This window comes from Siniperca chuatsi, linkage group LG11, assembly GCF_020085105.1.
Source record: "Siniperca chuatsi isolate FFG_IHB_CAS linkage group LG11, ASM2008510v1, whole genome shotgun sequence".
NCBI lineage: Eukaryota > Metazoa > Chordata > Actinopteri > Centrarchiformes > Sinipercidae > Siniperca > Siniperca chuatsi.
The window spans coordinates 5,357,915-5,381,653 of NC_058052.1; the positions used below are offsets into that span (position 1 = coordinate 5,357,915).

At 40.3% G+C, this 23,739-nt stretch overlaps 1 protein-coding gene across 1 annotated transcript in view; it reads left to right on the top strand.

Moving 5' to 3' along the window:
- Window positions 1-465: 465 nt before the first annotated feature.
- Window positions 466-23,739, top strand: part of b3gat2 (beta-1,3-glucuronyltransferase 2 (glucuronosyltransferase S)) — a 65,025-nt gene continuing 41,751 nt past the window's right edge. The window contains exon 1 of the mRNA XM_044214004.1: window positions 466-2,473. Coding sequence (XP_044069939.1) covers window positions 1,940-2,473 — 534 coding nt within the window. The 5' untranslated portion in view covers window positions 466-1,939. The remainder of the gene's footprint in view (window positions 2,474-23,739) is intronic.

Consider the following 23,739-nt stretch of genomic DNA (forward strand, 5'->3'; position numbering starts at 1 on the left):
ACAAGGGAGGGGAGAATCTGTATCATCAACAGTTATTCTCTTCACAATATTTTGGCCTTTCTGGATGCCCACTGTGTCAGATTAGGTGATCATAGAGTCATAAAGACTTATGTTTATGTTCAAGTGACAAAGCCCTCTGTAGTAATAGTATTTATGATGGGAGCAAAGGAGAAAGTCAGGCAATGATGTATTTTGTCGTAAATCTGGACGACATGTTGACTATGACGACATTGTCGTCGCCAACGCCCCATGTCTGTCGAGTCTGGGCTGTATCAGGCTGATATTGTGTGGTCTGATGCTGGCATTATGCATTTTCTCACTGTCTTGTGAGCAATGTGAAAAATAACATGTCACCACTTTTCCTTCATTTTGACCCTGTAGAACTCTTTCAGTGTCCTGGGTCAAGAAATACAACCCTGAGCCACTCCAGCTTTGATTAAAGGAATAACATTTATTTGGTCTATAAAATGTCAGAAAATAGTGAAAAATGCCCATCACAAGTTCCTGGAGCCCGTGGTGGCCTTCAGGTGCTTGTTATGTCCAAATAACACATCAAAAAGACTTTCAGTTTACTCTCATATACAGTAAGAGTAAAACAGAAAATCTTCACATTTGAGAGGCTGGAAACAGCAATTTCTTTCTTTTTTTTAAATGACGGTTAATCAAAACATTTAGTAATTGTGTTAATTTTCTGTCAATCAACTAACTACAAATTGTTTCAGCTCAATTTATAAATTATGAGAGCACAGGCTAGCCTTTAGGTTTAGGATGCATACCATTTAAACATAGATCCGTGATTCAATATTGCTCAGGAAGTGTGCATGTTGCATGTCATATATCTTATTATATGAGGTCACCCAGGATAGTCTACATATTATGACCTATTTCTAATCATTTTGTGCTGACATGTTTGTTTTGAGTTACTGTCTTGAATTTAACCTACACTCTTTAAGGACAGATAAGGGTGGTGAGAGTGAAAAGCATGTTTGCAATAGGTCTATTTCAGAAATGACATTTTTCTCCTGTTTTTAGCATTAGGGACCCCAGGAACTCTCTCAAGGACCCCTGGAGGTATCCATGTCCCGGGAGTCCTCATATCAAGTCCTCATTTTTTTTTTAATTATTTAATAATGTATTCTTGACAAACACAGCACGAGCTATGGTAACACAGGCTGCTCTCTCTTTCTCTCTCTATGCCTCTATCGACTGGGTTTATTCTCAGCGGACAGTGATGCGCACAACATGGCCTTTCTCCCGTGTTCCCTCCTCTCTCTCTCCTTCTCTCTCCTTCTCTCTCCCTCTCTCTCTCTTTCTCTCTCTTTCTCTCTCTCCTTCTCTCTCTCTCTCTCCTTCTCTCTCTCTCTCTCTTTCTCTCTCTCTCTCTCCCCAGGTTCTCTTCTCTATCCAGTCTACCCTCCTCTGCTCTGCACCTGCTCCTCCCCTAATGCCTTATTATCCTCAGACTCAGAGCAGCGCTCCGTCCTCGCCAAATGATGCTCCTCGGCGGCGCACATCGGTGGGTTATCACCGGCCGCTGCAGGGAGGACCGCTCGGGCTTGTTTTTCTCCTCTGGAAACACGCACTGAACGCACTGGGCGACAGAAGATGGGAATTTAGCGGGGTTTAGGAGCGAGTGAGCTGGAGGAGGTTAGGAAGACGAAGAAGCACACAAGTCCCATCCGAGTGAAGAGAGGGAGGAGGAGGAGGAGGGGGACTCCGGGGAAACGGTCCCGCCGGGACGGGGGAACGCAGCGGAAGGTTTTGTGCCTCACATAGTTTGAAATGGACTCAAGATGCCTGTTTTTGTTGTTTGGTTGTGAAGAATAGAATCACAGGATTTAAAGGAAGTGGTTCTTGGATTTGCGGTCGGTCGGTCGGTGCTTTTCTGTTTGTGATGGAGTGAGTGAAAGAGAGGGCGCACGGTAACTTCAGCCTCGCCATGAAATCAGTGTTTTTCAGCCGTTTCTTCATCCTGCTGCCCTGGGTCCTTATTGTCATCATTATGATCGATATCGACAGTAAAAGGACGATCCGGGCTCCGGCAGCCGCTCGGAACGGCAGGGCGCAGCGGGCCGCCCGGACCGGCGCACCGGGGGTAGGTGGCACCCAGAACCAGACCGCCCTGCCGGTTATCTACGCAATCACTCCGACTTACACCCGTCCGGTGCAGAAAGCGGAGCTGACCCGTCTGGCCCACGCCTTCCGCCAGGTGCCCCGGTTCCACTGGATCGTAGTGGAGGACTCGACGGCGCGCACGGAGCTGGTGGCGCGCTTCCTGGCCCGGTGCGGCGTGCCGTACACGCACCTGCATGTGTTCACTCCCCGCAGGTTCAAACGCGCCGGGATGCCGCGCGCCACCGAACAGAGAAATGTGGCTCTCGCGTGGCTCCGGCAGCACCGGAGCAGGCGGGACACCGGGGTGGTTTTCTTCGCGGATGACGACAACACGTACAGCCTGGAGCTGTTTGAAGAGGTAACCCCGCATTTCATATGTTACCTGAATTATTACTGTTCAGTTCTCCTCACTTTACAGCTGACCAAGAGCATCATGGGAACTGGCGAGGTGCGGATGCGACGTTAGCTGTGGCGTATGTCTTACAGTAATTCTTCAACGTTTCATAGCTAAAATATAAGAAATTCAGTTGTTTTAGTTTGAAGACCATGAGGTGGAAACATAAACACGAGTTTCATTGCATTGCTACAGGCTACTTTCATTTGAATACCCTTCAAACCACGACATTAGCACTGGTGGAAGGAGTAACGTTAGGCCTACTCTGAACCTTAACTTAAAGTAGTAATACCACAAGGTAAAAAAAAAAAAAGAAGCCCACTGCATTACACGTAAAAGTTACTTGTAAAATATAAAATAACAGAAGTATTATCAGCAAAATTTAGGCAACACAATGTCACCACTAAAAAAGGAAATAGCACATTCATTATTTACAAATTAAAAGTTTAACTCATACATTATAAAACACACCCCTTCTCAGTTTCACTCAGGACTTTTGCTGCTACAATCTACTTGGTCTGGTATGACCAGTAGCTTATGGTGGCTAATGTTAGCTAATGTAAGCGAACCTTTAGATATTGTTGTGTTACTGACATCACTGAGACAGCTCACCGACTTCATGACTCTTCTGTACTTGTGCTGCTGTTACACTGCATTTTAGCGTTTGCCATTGGCTTATAATTGCCACCTGTGGCCATAGCTGCCTTTCAGAAAAGGTATAGGCTTGCTTTAAAGTGTCAGAAGTACTCATGCAGAATGGCCCCTTTCAGAGTCATATTATTAAATCACTTAATTATTAATGTTGATGCATTAACATGTCAACAGCATCGTAATGAACCCGGCATACATGGAGCTAATTTTAACTGCTTTACAGTTGGGTTGTTTAATCCAACAGTATCTTATTTGCTGATCACATGTTTTGTATTTATAATGTTAACCTGTAAAGTAACTACTAACTGTAGCAGTCAGATGAACTACTTGACTAAATGTACTTAGTTACTTTCCACCTGGACGTAAGTGTTGGAGCCCCACCACCAAACAGCTTTGATAAACCTCAGAGCAATCCCTGCACTCTCTGTTGCATAGGATTTTGTCCCACAGATGTATTTATTGATGTCATGTTGGGAGATAATAGCGGTAATAATAGCGTGTACTATTTGTGCGCCTTTTCTCTCAGCATCAGCACTGTGAGGGCAAAGGGTCTATTTCCCCCATTTCTGACTGTGTTTGCGCCCTGCTCTAATCATTATGCTGCACAGGAAATCTCATTGTCAGGCATTCCCCAAATGGGATCATTGTAAAGGAATTCAAATATTAAAATTCACTGGTTCTTTATGTTGATGGGATCCCACTGGAACCTTACTAAAAACCCTCGGGCGGTTCCAGACCCTGTTTTGAGAACCGCTCGTTTCAACTGAGAGGCCGTGGTTAAACCAATGTATTCTAATAGTGAAACTGGTTAAACTACATGGACTCTTGGTATTGAAGGAATATGTTCACAGAGAGAGAGTGGGAGCAGAGTGAAGGCTAAAATGAGTGAGAGAAAAAATAGATGAAGAGTAAGAAGGAGTACTGACTGAACAAGAGATGAGAGAGATGGATGGCGGCCGTGGCGGTGCTCGGGGTGTTTTGGTGCACCGGGGTTGCCACTTCTTTCAAATCTTTATCTCACCACCATCGCTGTCCAATTTTCTACAGATCCACTCGCCAGCACAGAATTAATAAGCAAGATTGTGTGTGTGTGTGTGTGTGTGTGATTAATTTATTTGCTCTAGCTCACTGTCTGTGTGTGTGAGTCTATACTATGGTGAGATTGTTAGGGGTTGACAGCAATACTGGTATTATTGAATTGAATTAAAAAATAGATTTTTATTTTTATATTCTCTGTATTTTCCAGTTTGACCCTTTTCATGCCTTAAATCCTTACACTTACGTGGATGTAAAACCCTCTGAAGTAGCATTTAGACCAATATGAGACACTTAAAGTCTTCTGATATATAAATACTGATAAAAACATATCAATGCTGTAGTCTGCAAATCTGAGTTGGACAAGAGGCTAGATGATATGCCAGTATCAATCTATTACATTGGCAAACTGATACCTCCACGTAATTCAAGTCGATGTCTGAGAGTGTGTTTATGTTAAGTGCATGTACGTGTATGGGTATCTGTTTTCACATCACTGTTAACGATCAGTTGTCCTTTATGTTGAAGACACACAGCCGTCCTCCAATACACCATGCTCTATCTAGATGTCCAGGTAACAAAGAAAGACGAGCCAATAGCAGCGGCAGCAGCAACTAAACAATCTGCTCACTCTCAGAAATGCACAAACACTCTGAAAGAATGCTTCTCTGATTGCTGATTGCTCGCTCTGATTACTGCCATTCAAAGATAGCTCGCCCCAAATCTGAAATTGGTGTAATAATAAAATGTTCTGAATGCAAAACATTTTTTATAAAAATTCAGAGAAATCCAATAGCTCTGCACTGAATAATATGGTAAAAACTGAAGGAACATACTGCAGTTTATCTGATTATAATACATATACACTATATATAAGCTCAACTTCAGGGTGAGTGATTTAGTGACTGATAAGCTTTGATGTGGTGATTCAAAAATGTTGTGCTCTCCTTTACCTGAGCTTTATAGGATAAAAATTGTTGCAACATGTTGATTTGAGAATCCTCTACTTGTGAAAGCAGTTTTGCATGATAAATGACTTAAATCATTAATCGATTATCCCAGTAGTTGCAGAATAACTTTCTGTCCTTTTACTAATCGATTAATCAATTCAACTTTTCAGCTCTAAGGCTAGGTCTAACAAAAAAAAAAAAAAAACGAACTGAAGACAAACTGCGGTTTGGATTGGTGCTCAGTCCATCATGCTTAGCTAAAGTTACAGACGAATGACCCGAAGGTCTGTCTAATCAATCAAAATGCAGCAAGGTACATTTTTCACGTTGGTTCAAGCTAAAGAAATCCAGCTTTAATTTGAATCACATGCTGACTCTAGCTGGCTTTTTTCTCCATTGCATCCCTGAATGCAACACAGGTAAAAATCCCCCGTATTGTGAACCCAGTGTACTGTAGCTGAGTCTACTCTGTGCTAGATTCTGTGCCTGCAGCTCAGTGTTAAGAGCATCTGTTTGATTTGTTGATAGCCCCACTGTCTTATCTCTGTCCTCCTGCCTATTTCATTACCCAGCTCCTCTGTGCAGGTAATGGCCTGTCATAGAGAGATAATAGGCTGTCATATGGCAGTAATAACCTGTAGAAACCGTCTGCAGGCTTTAGACTGATGGCAGTAACTATGCTTATAGTGGGTGGCAGCTTCATATTAGAAACCTTTTTCAGGCAGTTAACATTTTTGCAACTTAACTATTATTTTACTCTGACCGTTTGTAATATTTCTTAATCCGTTGTGAGTTTTTCATGTAAAAACAGATAAGTTCAGATTTTCTCAAACCCAGTACAGCAGGTCACATGCGTTTTGGTGGCTCTCAGAACCCGATACACATTCACTGTAATTACGTGCGTAAAAAACAGAAGAAAATAGACTAAAATACGTAAAAATCCGCTTCAGGTCTTGGCTACACATGTACTGTATAGCTTGAGTAAAAAACTTCCTGTGTACACAACAGTGTATATTTGATCAAATGGAAGCATATCTGTTCTGTGAATCGGACAAGTTACCAACATCAAAAACACCTAAAAAAGCTGGCAGTAATATTTTTCTATTGATTGATCTATCGACTATTTTACCGATTAATCTAAACGATTAATTTTCAAACTGACCATTTAATTAGAATTTTATTTTTACAAACTGTATGTCATTGTATAATGCAGCACAAAACAAAACGGAAACAAAGGTTCACATAGTAAAGGGCAAACTGTAGGTTTCACCGGTCAAATGTCTCCACAGTCAGTAAACCAGTTCGTTCCCAGTTGTGTCCTCTCCTGGTTTATTTCGTGTGCCCAGCTTCGACGTCTGTGTCTGTTTGTGTTGATTTGTTTGAGAGACAGAGAGAGAGAGAGAGAGACACATCTGTGGTCAGGCGACATAGAGAGTGAATGAGGAGACGGAGCGCCGGTAGGAGAAAGCCGGTGAATCAGAGAAATAAAACGTTTACATTCTTTTGTGATTGTTTCACAGCGGTTACATTCTAAAGCACAAATAAACACGACCGCATATTGATGCTGACGCATTTTCAGCATCGATGTCATCGATTACATTGACTACTCGCGGCAGCCCTACAGCTTCTTCCTGGTAAAAATAGTTTTTTTTATTATTAACAACCTGCACACAGTGCTGGTACAGAAACACATTTGTAATAATGTTAATAGTAATTAACATTATTATTACTATTCTTAAATGTTTTCCCTACCTTGTAGGCCCACACATTGTTGTCATTGTTATTGCTTTTATTATTATTTCTTTTTTTCTCTAATGTTGCTTCACTTGTAAACACAGTACAGTGGTCTCCGCGGGTTTCCCCTGTATAAATACCTACCAAAGTGATTCAACCACCAAAAAGAAGTATTTTTATTCAATATAATTATTTAAACCAAATGTATCATTCCATTAGCTACTGTAGAGCAAAAGGCAAGGCATTTCTGACCTGCAGTTGCCCAATTAACAAATGAGGAACACCAGCTGGGGCAAAATCAGCCTCATGCTTGACTCTGGGTTGCTGATTACATGAAAGTAGCTGCCCAGGCTGTTTTGCTCCAAGAGCAGGCTACAAACTACCGCAGAGTAATGAGCAAAATGTGTTCCCCCCCCCCTATGAAAAAAACATACGTAGCAAATGTTTAACAAGCCTCCTTGCATTCCCCTTCCCTCTCTGGCAGCAGAGTCAGAGTGAGAAGTCAGCTGGAAAGGCATTTAGCATTGAGAAAAAAGTTAAAGGGTATATTCTCTGTTCTCGTACATTAGTCAGGTCTCAGTGTGGCATGGTTTATTATGCATGCAACACGTTCCAGCAGAGTCACCTCCTAGCAGTCAATAGGGTGTCAGAAAACACAAGACTGCTCATTAAATGCCGCCCATGCAATTACACCTTGATTGCCCACACACACACACACACACACACTGCTTCCTGCTAATTTCTTCAGGTGATTTAGCATTTTTGCCTTCAAAAGTCAGTGTGCTGCCATCATGGGAATCTCCCTCACTTCAGATCACGTTAACATGGTGTTTATATAATTTGAATGATACAGGTTTTCGTGAATCACCTTTAATTTTGGCTATTTTCATTCAAAGTTGTATTTACTCATAGTTTCTTCCAGACATCATTAGCGGACACTAAAACTCTGTTTATACCCAGAATAAGGGAATTGTTGTGGAAATTCCCTAAGCCACTGTAAATGAGGCTTCATTGATTACTTTTGGGTTATTTTAGCAAAATATCTCCCATAGCACAGTGGAAGGATTTCCCTGGTGGGAGAAAATCAACGGGGAACAAGGATTTGACTTTACTTTGGCAGTCCAGCAACAAAAGTAGTTCCCTGATGCTTAATAATGCAGGTTCTTGCTTGCTTTAGTTTATTCACAGATCACGGTAGTGTAATACTTGTGAGATACAAATTTGTATATCAAAATCAGAATCAGAAATACTTTATTGATCCCCGAGGGGAAACTCTTTTGTTACAGCTGCTCACTATCACGTCAGTGCACACAGGAATAGAAGTACTAAGCAAATTAAAATATAATACACTATAATACAGGCAAGATAAATTAAGTACAAAGTGGATATAAGTATAAAATTAAGTGTGAAGTACAAAGTGGGTTTACCGGTTGATGATAAGTATGTACGGTATAATGATACAATGTAATAATATAAGTAATAGTGCATTTACTGTTAAGTTAAGTGTAGCTTATTAAGATGATTATGAGACGGTGGATATTGCACAGCGGTAATAGAAGTATGAATAAATATCAATCAAATATTATTGATATAATATAATAATAATATGGCACTTAATTTATATTTTGGGTTTTTACCACTTGGTTGTTATTCTTGTAATTCTTGTAGTTTTGGTCCTACTGGTAGAAGTTAATTTCTGAGATCTGGGAACAGGTCAATAGGGCTGCACCTAACGATTATTTTTTTATCGATTTGTCGATTAATCTAACGACTAATTGATCAATTATTCTAAAGATAATTTTTTATTACTTAATAAATTAATAAAACAATTAATTTAGCCAAATTAAATGTCAAAAACGTGTCTCATTAATATTTCAATATTTTATTCAACCATTTTTACAGATGTAACAAGAAAGTATGTACTGCAGGGCATTATTTTGCAACAAAAATATGAATAATAATAATAATAATATACATATATATTTGTCTATTGAAAACATAATATTTGAAAGAATATTTTTATATATTACCCTATTTCTAGTAGGTTATTTCTTATGTTACCATTTTAATTCTACTTAATTCATCTTATATTCTTCTTCTTATTTTAGTGTTTGCTCACAAACTACTTTTATCTGCTCACCTTGCTTTTCCCTTCAGTTCTCTTTTCCCCACACACACACGCACACACCTACACCTCTGGTCTCTGCACACGCACACCGGCTTGCCCTGCCTGCCTCTTTCTGTTTCTATCAGTGTGTGTCTGCACTGTTCTTCAGTCTGTTTCTTCACCAGCACTATGTTTTATAAAGTCGTCCAAAAAACACAACTCCCATTATGGATTTTTTTTCACCCGCGATTCTGTTTTACAACAGCAGGTGAGCCGTGTGTGGAGGAGGCTTGTTGATAATGACGTCATGGCACCGAGTGACATCGGCACCAAGAGGTGCACTTACAAGCTTTTACAAAACATAAGTAGGCCTACATAAACAGGAGACGCACGGGAAGGGTAGAGCGAGGGGAGATTGTGGGTGAGGTTTTAATGCTGCAGCTTGTTCTCCTGGAGAATCCATGCTTTGACCGGGTGCAGCCATACTTACTTGCAACGCATCGAGGCATGATATGCACATTGACGTATTTCCATAATCGCTGTCGATTACGTCAATGAATCGTCCCAGCTCTACAGGTCAACATCACTAAAAAGAAGTCACATGGGGCAAGAAATATGGGTGAGGAAGTGGCGTGATTGAGATCGAGTGAAGATGATAAAACTTTTGTCTCGTAGTTCAGAAATAAGATTCATTCATGTGTTTGTATAAGGTTATGGATAGTTTTTAGCTCATGCTAGCTAAACTGTTAGTGTTGTAACTAAATTGCTAAAGTGCAGTTATTCTAAAGTTGTTCTTCTTTTGGCATTTTTGGCAGCTTCATGTGCATTGCCTCCTCCTTCTGGACTGGAGGAGGGCTGACCCTGAATTACATGTAGCCCGGGAAAACCAGTCAGATTTGTGATCTGGCCAACAGAGACGCATTTATGTGTTAAGTGTAAAAGATCTGTATTATGAGACACTTGAAATGACAAGTGTAAATGGGGCCTTACACCATCAGAGAAGTTTTAAATAAACCCCCAGATCAGCAAAGTAATTACCAAAACTTTATGTGTGGGTAACATCCATTAATAATATATCCATGAAATTGTGAAATAATCCAATACATTTTAAAAACTTATATTTCTAGTGTATGGAATTACAATGGTTAAAGGGGGCACCAAATCGTGTAGGTGCAATCAATTAATTTTGGTTATCAGAATTATCAAATATAATCAAAAAATGCATATATAACCTTAATTAATATTAAAGTTCCTCTGGGCGAAAAACCAAATCATTTTATGTACATTGACAAAAATTAAGCAGGCCTGTGCTTAGCCGTGTTACGCTATCTTAGGCAGTCACAATTTCAAATTTATATAATTTATCTGTATTTACTGTATTTATTTAATATTGAACACTTTGGGTCTCCATTTTGGGTTCAACTTAACCTGCTGTACTTACCTTAGTTGTTCGCATACACGGTTTTTCTGTGCAATGAGGAATTATTATGGACATTCAATTTTGATTTTACCTCCAAATAAGGGGGCTTAGATAATCTGACTGAACTGTTGGCTTGTTTACTACCTATCTGATAGTCTGACTGCTTACCTTTCTTCAGTCAGATCTCAGCAATTACTTTAGTGAATACAGTGTAATCATAACCAATGATGACATGGCATGATGGCCAAAGCTGCAAAAATAAGACCCAAGTTGTAATAAACCCGAGTTATCTTATAAAACTACTCATGAAACTCATCTTTGTTTATGTAAATGGTTGGTCTAAGAATATTCACCATTAAATATTTTGACCCCAACTCTGTCTGTCTTGGGTTTTACAATGGAGGAACCCACTGAAACTTAATTGCAAAACAAGCAATCAGGAAAATTAAGCTGTGCTTTTTTTCCCCTCTTCATTCCTGAAAAGCTGACTCCGGGGATGGAGGATTTTTCAGCTGACGGTAGCATGGCAGAGCTGTTTGATTCAGCTGTAGCAGCCTGTCAGCCAGGCAAGACTTTCGTCAGACCTTATTTGAATAATTGAACTCCCACGGCCCTGAGAGCTCCACAGAAGTCACAGCGACTATTTTAGGGAGCAGGTACTTAAGCAAATGCTCTGTGCTGAAGTGCGACTCTGGGACACCTTTCCCAAATGGTGCCATACTGGATCTAGTGTTCATTTTTTAGTTCTGATATGGTGTGATGGCTTTTCAGATTGTGTATTAGTGGTGGAAATCCACTGCTGCACTAAAATGCAACAAAGATCTTTTCCGTTTTGAATCGGAGGGCTCATAAACTTTTAAATTCTAATTTGAAATTAATTTGGATTTTCATTATGCTTTCAAACTTATGCTAATACCTGTCGCCAAGTGCTTGCTCACGGTGGGATTTGTTGGGTCTCTGTAAATAATATTATAAATAGTACAGTCTAGTCCTACTCTATAGGAAAAGTGCAATGAGATAACTTCTGTTATGATTTTGTGCTATATAAACAAAATTTTATATATTCTTCTCTCATATGTTATGCATCCTATTGGGGAGTCAGTTGGTATTAGGGAATTGGCTAAAAGAAGTTTTTGGAGGAAATGGTCAAAAGACACACATGCAAACATAAAGCATATATTTGATCCAAGCAGCAGATTCCAGGCCTGCAGAGAATCGAGAATCGGGGCGGCACAAAGAGAAACTGCTGGGATAAAGGAACCACAGCAAAATGGGAAATTCAATTTCCTCAAACACCTATGAGCAATTATCATAATTACATAGTGTAGTGGGAGAAGCGAGGGTGGGGGGTTGTAATGTCAGGCAAGCGAAGCAGAAAGGAGATGAACCTCGCCGAGAGAAATTGTCCGTGTTCGGGTTGGTGGGAGGGTAAGGATGGGGGGAGAAAGGAAGGTAATGGAAAGGTTGAAGGCTTTTAAGGGCCAGTGAAAATGTAAAAAGGTGTTATGTACCAGCTCTCTGCTTATTTCCGCTGCCTTTTTTTTTCTGAATTTGCAGTTTGACTACACATCCTCCCTATACTCTCTATTCCCTCATCAAATCCCCTTTTTGCCCTTGTTCACCACTGTGTGTTACAGCGATTGGGATACATTTATGTTAAACAGAAGCTGGTATTCATTGAACCTGTTTTATTAAAATTAAATTGACACATTTTGTCATTAGGGCTTGCAAACCCTCCTTTCAGTTGGTGAATTTGTCTAGATTGAGGTGACATGAACAATATCAGTTTCATGTCTGTGCGTTAATATGGAGCTGAGGCAGTGTTGCCTGGTATACAAGAATTATTGTATTTGTATGATATTTTAGCCCTTTGTACAATGTACAATCAATAATTCTGAACCACTCCCAAATATGGGAACATTCTGACATGTCAAAACTTCAGGTTTTTTCCCCAAAATAGTGAAATTGTATGGAACTGATTTGGAACCGGTCTGATTAGTCATTATACATTTATTATGTTAGCAATGTGTCAGGGAAAACTTGGATCTGCCAATAATAGTCCAGTCATATCTCTTCTGAGATCTTGCCACCCACTCACAACCTCTGACTGTACAGTATTTCCTTTCCTTGGGTATGTTTTATGTGTCAAACTGTTTTGTTTGGTATGGTTATCCTCAAGTTTTGTCTGGTATGGTTTAAGGTACAAAAATGCTACATGTAATTTACAACATTTGCTTGCACACAAGGTTTCATAGTGTGTCCTGTAGCCTGCATAGAAAACACTTGCCTGTAGTAGTGGAACCCATTGCAGTCAACTTGGTGAACCCATCAATGTACTGTGAACTTAACAGTCCTGCAATAAATCCTCCCTTCATGAAGGTTATAATGTTTGTTTTTTGTTGAAACAGTTTTAAAGAGGTTGATTCAACTAAATAATCATTTTGTAGGATATAGTTTGTGCTGCTGTTGAACTGTATTGTGTTATAATGAGAGGTCTTTCTAATATTCAGTCTACCCTTATAGATATAAACATGATATGACATGGACAAAATATTAGAAACACCTGTCAGTATAACACATTACAACTCAACAGCACCAACAGCTTGTGTCAGGATGTGTTTAGCTTAGCTTAGCATAAAGTCTAGAAATGAGGGCAAACATCTAGCACTTCTGTTTAAAGCAAAAAACTACATCTACCAACACCTCTAAAGCTGACTTTACACAATGTGTCTTCTTTCTTAGAGGGATAGTTCAGATTTTTGGGGGGTGGGGTCGTATGAAAATATTCTAAATATAGCGTACACTTAAACTGATTTTTTTAGGTGGCTAGAATACATTTTGCTGCTGACCCTGTCCACAGCAGTAGGTTGCTTCCATGCCGATACCCCTGTCTCCTTCTCCAAACTGGGGGCATGCCGACCGCTATCTAATGTAGGTAATACACTGACTATGGATAAGCACCTCATACAACCCCACTTCAAAAAATTCGAACTATTCCTTTAAACTAATAAATTAACAGAAATGCAAAAATGACAAGTCATGATTTTACAGAGGAGTTACATGTTGAAACTATTTCTTTTAGAACAGTTTATCCATCCACCCAGTACTGCAGCATCTGCAGCTACAGTGGGTACGGAAAGTATTCAGACCCCTTTAAATTTTTCACTCTTTGTTTCATTGCTGCCATTTGCTAAAATCAAAAAAGTTCATTTTATTTCTCATTAATGTACACTCAGCACCCCATCTTGACAGAAAAAAAACAAATGTAGAAATTTTTGCAAATTTATTAAAAGAAAAACTGAAATATCACATGGTCATAAGTATTCAGACCCTTTGCTCAGTATTTAGTAGAAGCACCCTTTTGAGCTAGTACAGCCATGAGTCTTCTTGGGAATGATGCAACACGTTTTTCACACCTGGATTTGGGGATCCTCTGCCATTCTTCCTTGCAGATCCTTTCCAGTTCTGTCAGGTTGGATGGTGAACGTTGGTGGACAGCCATTTTCAGGTCTCTCCAGAGATGCTCATTTGGGTTTAGGTCAGGGATCTGGCTGGGCTAGTCAAGACTGGTCACAGAGTTGTTCCGAAGCCACTCCTTTGTTATTTTAGCTGTGTGCTTAGGGTCATTGTCTTGTTGGAAGGTGAACCTTCGGCCCAATCTGAGGTCCTGAGCACTCAGGAAGAGGTTTTCTTCCAGGATCTCTCTGTACTTGGCCACATTCATCTTTCCTTCAATTGCATCCAGTCATCCTGTCCCTGCAGCTGAAAAACACCCCCATAGCATGATGCTGCCACCACCATGTTTCACTGTTGGGATTGTATTGGGCAGGTGATGAGCAGTGCCTGGTTTTCTCCACACATACCGTTTAGAATTAACGCCAAAAAGTTCAATCTTGGTCTCATCAGACCAGAGGATATTATTTCTCATAGTCTGGGAGTCCTTCATGTGTTTTTTGGCAAACTCTATGCGGGCTTTCATATGTCTTGCACTGAGGAGAGGCTTCCGTCGGGCCACTCTGCCATAAAGCCCCGACTGGTGGAGGGCTGCAGGGATAGTTGACTTTCTGGAACTTTCTCCCATCTCCCTACCGCATCTCTGGAGCTCAGCCACAGTGATCTTTGGGTTCTTCTTTACCTCTCTCACCAAGGCTCTTCTCCCACGATTGCTCGATTTGGCTGGACGGCCAGGTCTAGGAAGAGATCTGGTCATCCTAAACTTTGTCCATTTAAGGATTATGGAGGCCACTGAGCTCTTAGGAACCTTGAGTGCTGCAGAAATTCTTTTGTAACCTTGGCCAGATCCGTGCCTTGCCACAATTCTGTCTCTGCGCTCCTTGGGCAGTTCCTTCGACCTCATGATTCTCATTTGCTCTGACATGCACTGTGAGCTGTAAGGTCTTATATAGACAGGTGTGTGCCTTTCCTAATCAAGTCCAATCAGTTTAATTAAACACAGCTGGACTCCAATGAAGGAGTAGAACCATCTCAAGGAGGATCAGAAGAAATGGACAGCATGTGAGTTAAATATGAGTGTCACAGCAAAGGGTCTGAATACTTATGTGTCGTAGGGGGTGCTGTATGGAGGTATGTGGACCCAAAAGCAGATGACGAGGAAGCAGTCTCAGGGAAAAGTAGCCGGATGACTACCGTGTTTATTGTGGGGTGGTATGCAGGCAAGAACAGGCAGAGGTGAGCAGACAGGTAATGAGCAGACAAAAGGCAGATAAGTACCAGATAGCATGGGTGAAAGCAGGGGAGTGAGTCCAAGGTGGGAACACAGTTCACAGGGGAGCAGGCAAAATCCAAAAATCCAAGAATCCAGAATCTAAAATCCAAACAAGGACCACAGGAGAACAAAGAATCCAATATAAACTCACTAGATACCATTGGCAGCAACAACACCATGTGTACAACGATGATCCGACACAGAACAAACAAAAGACCAAGACTAAATACCCTAGGGGAGGTGAGATAACAAGACACAGGTGCCAACAATCAAGGGAGGACCAACAATCAAAACTGGAGGGAAAACACAGACAGGAAGTAAAGACACACAAGGGAAGAAGAATACTACCATAATAAAACAGGAAGAGATAACACCAACACTACCACAGTATGACCATGTGATATTTCAGTTTTTCTTTTTTAATACATTTGCAAAAATGTCTACATTTCTGTTTTTTTCTGTCAAGATGGGGTGCTGAGTGTACATTAATGAGAAATAAAATTAACTTTTTTGATTTTAGCAAATGGCTGCAATGAAACAAAGAGTGAAAAATTTTAAGGGGTCTGAATACTTTCCGTACCCACTGTATAGTGCGGGTTGCTAGGCACAGTTTTTGAGCACACGTTTTGGTTTTGGTCTCTATACAGGCACATTGGTACCTCATCTAGCCACGTCACTGTGTTGACAAGGCTTTGGGAAGCTACTCACAATCAGTGTGCCAGGCTGTTGTTTGCCAAGAAATACTTGCCCTTAAAACCACTAATTGTAATTTTAACATTTCTGTGTACATGTTAAGGTGGTCAGTGTATTCTGTCACTTTGGTCAGAGACAGGCTAGCAGTTTCCCCTGCCGCCAGATCTTATGCTAAGCTAAGCTAGCACGTCCTGATTCGAGCTCCGTACACACACACAAGACTTATATATTTTTTATATATGACTATTTTTATTAATGCACCGCATAATACAAGCAATCAAAATAAGGAGGGGAATAGTGATGTATGACTTTTTTAGAGGTGAAAGAAAGGTGAGCAAACAAATTGCTGGATTTTGCCAGAAATAATTTGGTTTGTGCACAACATTACGTTGTTGTACAGTATATATACACAAATGCTTGCACAGGATATGCACACAGACAGCTAGTTCCCCTGTTGGAAAGAAACACTGTGACATTACAGTATATGTACAGGTTTGTGGATATTCTCACATAAATCACTCAGTTTCATTCATGCATATACAACCACACACACAAACATGCACCCAATACACATGCACCTTCATTTCTTTCATTTTTTTCCACATCCACCTATAAAGCATTCAACTTGCACACATATCAGGCACCACTGCATCACAGTTTCATAGCCTGGCATCTCTAATTTGATTCATTCATTTTCTCCCAGCTCATTTCTTCCCTCCCATTCTCTGCCATGCATATTAATAACACACTGATAAAAATACGCTTGATTAAAATCACACCCGGCCTAGCCACCCGAACACTCGTCCCGGTGCGCAAACAACACAACGACGCCTCTTTCTTCAGGGCAGGAGGCAGGAAACGAGAACATCCATAATGGATTTCATATTCTTCATCATTAAGAGTCTCTTTGTGTGTACACAGAATTCACTTCTCACCCATTTGTTTGCTGGGAAGGGAGTCAGAGTTGATTACCCAACTGAGCCTCAGTGTTCCCAGACAGAGTGTCCTGGCTGCGAGTCAGATGAAATGTGATTCCTCTCACCACTGTATTTTTCACCCCTAGCTTTTCTTTTGGTTACTTGTAAATAGCATGCATTTAATGACTGAGCTGCCGGTGTTGTAATTTGTCAGGACTTGCAGGTTGTCGTGCACACAGCTGTATCTGAAATCATTTTTCATGTGCGACAAAGATGAATTATTTGTTATCTCAGTACAGCGTCTGCCCCCTGGTGAAGATATCCATATTGATAATGAGACAGGAGCTTTTGTAACGCATGACAGTGTCCACTGGTGGCTCTAACTCTACAGCCTAAACTGATGTACAGTACAGAACAAAGGCCTGTACAGATTCATCAGTGCAGCAAAGAGAGGGATGAGAGGGGCAGAGAGCTTGTGTTGTTGTTAGGTCTTATCAGAAGACGTACAAGGTACAAGGTAATTTGATCCACACCCCGGCTTCCTTTTCCGATGACGATGATGATGTATTTCTGTCACAGGTAATACGTATTTCAGCAATAAAGCCGGGGGGGACAGATGAAAAAACAAGAATATAGCTAGCAGAGTTTGACGGAGCTGCAGGCCACAGCATCTACATGCGCAGCCATTGCCATAGTCAGAATCTCCTGTACCAGTCGATTTGAACAATTTTGGCTTAGCTCTTTAAAACAAATCCAATCAAACATCATTCAATGATGTTTCAGCATTAAGGGTCAAAAAAACAGTTTGAAAGAGCTACCGGCCGCTGCAGCTACATGCGCAGCCGTTTCCATAGCATGACATGACATTTTCCTGGAATCATTCCCATCTTTGACTTTCACTTCAACAGTCATATTCAAAACATTTTTCACATATGGATTTAATTCCATTTCACTCTCAATAGGTGTACTAGATTGCAGACCTGTGGACTTGAGTCACATGGCTTAGACTCTGGTGACTTTAGACTCAACAAAATCCAACTCCCAAGCCCAAAGATTACAGTAATAAAAATTAATTTTAAATGTGCACCGAATTAACTCTTAATTTTCCTGCCGATAGATAAACTTTGAATCAATTCAGCAGCCAATCATGCGCAAGCAGGAGGGAAAGGTGCGTTTGGCAGTGCACACCAGCAAACATAAACTTACAACTTATAACTTGCTCAGAACATGAAACACAAAGTTTAGGATTTGGACTTGGAACTTGTTGGTATACTTTATAGCCAAGACTTGAGTCTTACTTGTATCTTGCAAAACAATGACTATGCTCTACCTCTGCTGAAAAATATATAAATGATCATTTAGATATTTATCTCCTTGAATTGCCAACCAGCATGTGTACATATTTTACTTGTGGTGTACAGCAGCAAAATTAACTGAACTCTTTTAACACTATTTTAGACAAGAACTCCCTCTTCTAGGACACCTTATTACTTTTTTAGAATACTCCTCTCTGTCTCTTACCACCAACACTGAGGACAGATGATGGTGAGACAAACATAGTGTTGCTGTTATATATATTTGTGATCATGGAAGACACCAGGAGATGGTAGTGGCACAGAGGAGGTTTTGGGGTCCAGGTCATACCCGTGCTTGTCTTGGCGCCACCTTGAATTTGCTTGACATCTTCTCTGATCCAAACCATATGTTATCATTCTGTTTCTCCATATTGTGATTTTATTATTTTTATTTCTGTCTACTCTGTATATAAAACATCTATTGTAAGACCCCTCCTCTGTTGCTCTTCCTGCTTTTTCTTTTCCCCTTTAAAGTTTTTCCTTCTCCAAATAGACCTTTTTCACAGCAGACATTTTGGTTTGTCACAGCAGGAAAAACACAAGTGAAATTGTTAACATTGAAGATTCCATTTAGGTGAAGTAATTCCAGGGGCCTGCCCACTGGCATGGATTAACTGAGCCATTGTTTTTTTTTTTTTTTAAGATTTGTTTTTGGCATTTCTGCTTTATTATGATAGTAATAGCTGAAGAGGCAGAGGGATGACATGCAGCAAAGGGCTTGGGCTGGAATCAAACCTGGGCTCACTCTACCAGGTGAGATACCGGGGAGCCCCAACTGAGCCGTTGTTAACGAAATTTGATTTCACCAGTGCTTTGAAAAATGTCTAATATGGGTGCAAGGAATGACAGTGTTGTATGTATACAGATTGAAAAGCCCTTTCTGGCAGTTTTGTGATTTTTAGGGAGGCTGTATAGGGGTTTTCGTGTGTGCAGTCTATCGGACCTCAAGGGCTCTGAAGATTTGTGATTTTGGGCTACATAAATATAATTTACTTGACATGAAAATCTGGGGGAAAACCCACAAAATCTGGACAAAAAATTTAACTTTGTGTACAGAATATCAATATAGTGTGGATTATTACTATTAAAATACAAAATTTGAAGACTTGACACAGGGCCGAAGTGCCTGCTGCTGATGTGCAATTTAGCTTTGCCCTTAGAAAGAACTCCATTAATGTGAATGCTTAAATCATGTACTATATTGGGATCTCCAGTCAGTGTTTAACATGTGAAAATGTATTTATGTCCAATAAGTAAATGATTTGTCTTGCACCAGAAACCAATAAACTAAGACTGTTCTCTTCAGCTTTAAAATGTGTAGCTGCTTCACAGACAATGAAAAGGAGACTGAATATGTGGACACACAGAATTTGTTGAGTTTTTACACCCCAAGGAGTGATGTATTCCTTGTGGAGCCATGGCACTTCAGGACTAGAACAAATACTTTATCTCCAGAAAATCCCACTCTGTGCTCTCACGGCAACCTTTACTATTTTTCCTTCCCCAGTTCAGTCCCTGTGGGGGAGCTGCAGAGTTTGTTCTTGATGGCAAACCTGATCATAAGGGTGAGCTCTATGGTTTCTGGCTTTCTGACAGAGTTGTTTGTGTTCTCGGATATGGACAGGATACTACATTACATGCAGGACTCATAGCCTCTCTGGGACCTTAATCCTGCTCTGTAGTGACACAATACAAGACTGACATCAGGAGTGGCATCTAGCTGTTTTTACACACTTACTATTCTTCCAGGAAGGACAATTGTTCTTCCTTTTAAACCCCTTTCTTTATACAACTTTATCATTTTGCTGTTGCTTGCTGTGATGAATACACTGTATTGATTTCACAGAGCTACATCCCAGCCTAAAAAGATTGGGTGTGTGCTTCCCCTCCAACTGTAACAACTATTTGTACGTTGCCTTAAAGATATATGGATTTTTACTCAACTTCCAATGAAAAATAAGCATTAAAACGCATGTACACCCACACTCCCACACACTCCCCAAAACAGAAGCCTTTCTGTGCAGAAGATTACATTCAAGATTGTGTTGATTTTTTTTGTTCAACTCCATGCTTTCCCAAGAATGTTGCAGTGTTGGTGAGTGTTAGTGTGGAACTCATTCTTTAAACCCTAAAGAACTCTTTTTTTTCTGAGATAAAGGTATAAAATCCCCTAACAATGACAACCCAAAGTGGGAATAACTGTTATGAAAAAGCAGGAAGTGGTTTTTTAGCGGCAAAAAAACATGAGATGATAGTAAAATCAATTAATAAAAGATAGACTGAGTTCCTGGTTTACTCCTGAATTGGCAGTAAAGAAAATCTGGGCAACAGCCAGAAACAGGAACCAACTCACTGGTTAGCATTTAGGCGTTAAAGGAATGAATGCACAGCTGTAGTCAGAGCTGCCAAGTCAGGATACTACTCACGCTTCCTCACAAGTTCCTACTTAGAGGCAAATTCAATAAATCTTTACCTCCCTATATATGAAATCTGATTACTGTTTATCATTAATTCAGAATGATCTGCGATCAGCTTTCAACAGACATTTTCCTGCTGCTAGCCATTTGTCTGAGGGTGATCACACAAATAGCTCGTAACCTTTCACTGCTGCTGATGTACTGAAGTCGTTTATGTTATGCCATAGATGTTTTTACATCTATCTACACCTGTCATCACAGAGCATATTACATATATGTTTAACCTTTCCATTATTTCCATTTCCATTTCTGCTGCTCAGAAGATCCAGAGATAGATTATAATCATTTGCATACTACTGGGTGACTGGGTCACAGAATATAAATATCTTGGCATCTGGCCTTATGAGAAATGTACATTTAAAGATCTTGCAACAGAAACTTAGCTTATAAAAGCAGATTTTCTCTGAGATGTAAAAAGAGGATTGTTGAAGCAGTTTTCCTCTCTGTTCTAGAGTGCTTGTATGTCATTTATAGAAATGCTGCTGCCTCCACTTTTACCATTCAGCCCTTTGGTTCATTACTGGAGATAATTACAATACTTGTCACTGCATGCAGATGTGAACCATTTGTATTCATGTAGAAAAAAGCCTGAAAACTTCCATATTTTATGCGTCTATGGAACTTTGGTTGGCACTGAACCTAACCCCATACTGGACTTGTTGACTCTTCCTGCACCATATACCACACCGGATTTAGGAAAGACTGCTTTTATTGTTATCAATCCGGGCTCATGGAATAATCTGCAAATCCACATACAAATCAGAAGGCTTAGACTCCCCTAAAACTTCAGACTATTCTCAACAAATCTGCCCATACCTTGCTCTAACTGCTTTAATTGAGCTCCTATTCAGTTTACTATTTCCTTGTGTCTGTTCTTGTCACATTATTTGATTTATTTGTCATTGTACCTGCCAACAGGGCATTGCTGTATAACAGCATGTAGTGTATGCTCAACCAACCATCCCTGTTTGAATAAAGGTATAACTAGAAGTTTGTGTTGCAAACTTTTCCTGTGCCAGCAGTAAACTACAGATGGTGGCATGAAAACCAGCATGTGCTAAAGCAGTCGCCACCGAGCAGAATAATGCACCATCTGTTGAAACAGTCACCCCACAGCTTTGTTCGGCTCCCAGCAAACATTTTGACATTGAGTTGTTGCTGATAAGACGGCCTGCACCAACGTTGAAAATGAAAATTGAGACAACATCTGTAGTCAGCTGCTACTTGCATCAGGACCGAAATACAGTATCTTTCTGATATCAGATCAAAACTGTCTACAAAGCGGGTTTAATATACCTTTTTTTAATCCTATGATATCATGTTGTTAAAAGATTGTGCTTGATTAAACTGATGCTGAACTTGGACACCCCCTGATCATTACTGCCTGTCAAATGCTTCCTCTGTATGCGGGGGCAAAGATTAACTTGTCATTTTAATCTGATTTTTACCTCAGACCCAGAAGATCTGGAAGGTGTGTGATTCTGGGTCTAATAACACTGCCACCCTAGATAGACAGACTCACTTTATACACAGATAACTGCGTAGCCTGGCCACAGTCCAGTTATAATGGATAAATGAAAGCTATAAAGACAACAAGAGGGTAAGCAGTAAAATGTGCTGTTGATGTAGCCTGGCACTGCCAGCCCAGTTTTCATCTCACTCATTAATGCAGTCTGGAGAAGCTCAACAGACATTTGTTTGAGACAGATGTCATCTTAACTAGGCCATACAATGGATTATTGACATCTTACTCCTTCAATCAGACATCAGCATAAACCCTTCCTGCATCTGATTCAAATAACTCGCTGAGCTGTCATTGGTCTCCGCTTCTGATTTTCAGACTAGGAAAACAGCAGCGAATGTGAAAATGATTTGTTCTAAACCACCAAAACTTGAGGCAAAAAATGACAGAATCCTGCTTTCTTTCATAACTGTAACACCTTGCTACCAATTTTTTTTTAAATAAAAAAAAAATGGGTCAGATGATTATATGTTATGTGAAAGATGTGAAGCATTTATCCACTAAAGAGCCCGATTTTTTTAAGCAGGAAAAAATCAAAATGTTGGTCTTCAAAGTGTTATAAAATTGGGCCCCTTGTAAGTCCAGCCAGCGTTTCTGAATATGTTTGCCTACCCACGGACCCTATTTCCATTCTAATGCTCTAATAATGTGTGACACTGTACTGAGCTTTGAGGCGCAGCATTCAAACCAGGAGATCATTAGCAGTCAAACTAGGACTTAACCGCTAAGCCAAAATAACGATCGTACTCCAGGAATGATCTGTGAACGACCAACAGCCTCTCTTTCTTCTTCCTTCTCTCCTTGTCTTTTCATCTGTGTTTTCACAAAGCAAAGGAGCTGGAGTCTTTGAAAAATGACCTGAGAGAGAAAGGCAGACAGCAGCAAAAGAGAAACGAGGGGGAAGGGTTTTAGCGTCACACAGGCAAACTCAAGGGGCCACGGTATTAACAGTGAAAGGGCTTCAAAGCTGCTGGCATCGCTCCGGGGCCCTGGCAGGAGAGAGCGGTGTTAGGGTGCGGGGCAAAAGAGATGGAAAGAAGAGAACGTATCTTCAGTATAAACAACTGACAGATGTAGTACATGTATATAGTTAAATATCTATAATTAAATGTAAAACTAGCATGGAAATATTACAGCAGAATAAAGAATATGATCCACATATTCGAGGATTTTTAAACCTGCAACAAGCTCAGCTGCTGCTCAAAACTGAAATGAAAAAAATCTTAAACATACAGGCTTAACACATGCGGGCTGGTTACCTCCCACTTTGTGTTGTTTTATTAAACATGTTATTATAGATGCATGTTTCAGATAGATGTCCATCCTGTCTGTCCTCAGAGTGAGCACCTGTCAGTACTTTCTCTGTGCAGAGTGTTTGTTTTTGTCTCCTTACCTCCGAAGGTTGATTAGTTAGTTTCTGCTCTGTGCGCACAAGAGGACACAGACATTCCATGTCAACAAAATAAGGACACACTGGATTTAAAGGCAAAAAGCCCCCAGGCAGCGAAAAACCAAACCAAAACCAGTGTAAATTCTGAATAAATGTGCCTGTGGATGTACAGATAACATGCAACCTCACTTTCACTACTGGATGCTTTTCCATGGAGCCTATTTTTTAGCCGGTTTTGGACCATTTAAAGTGA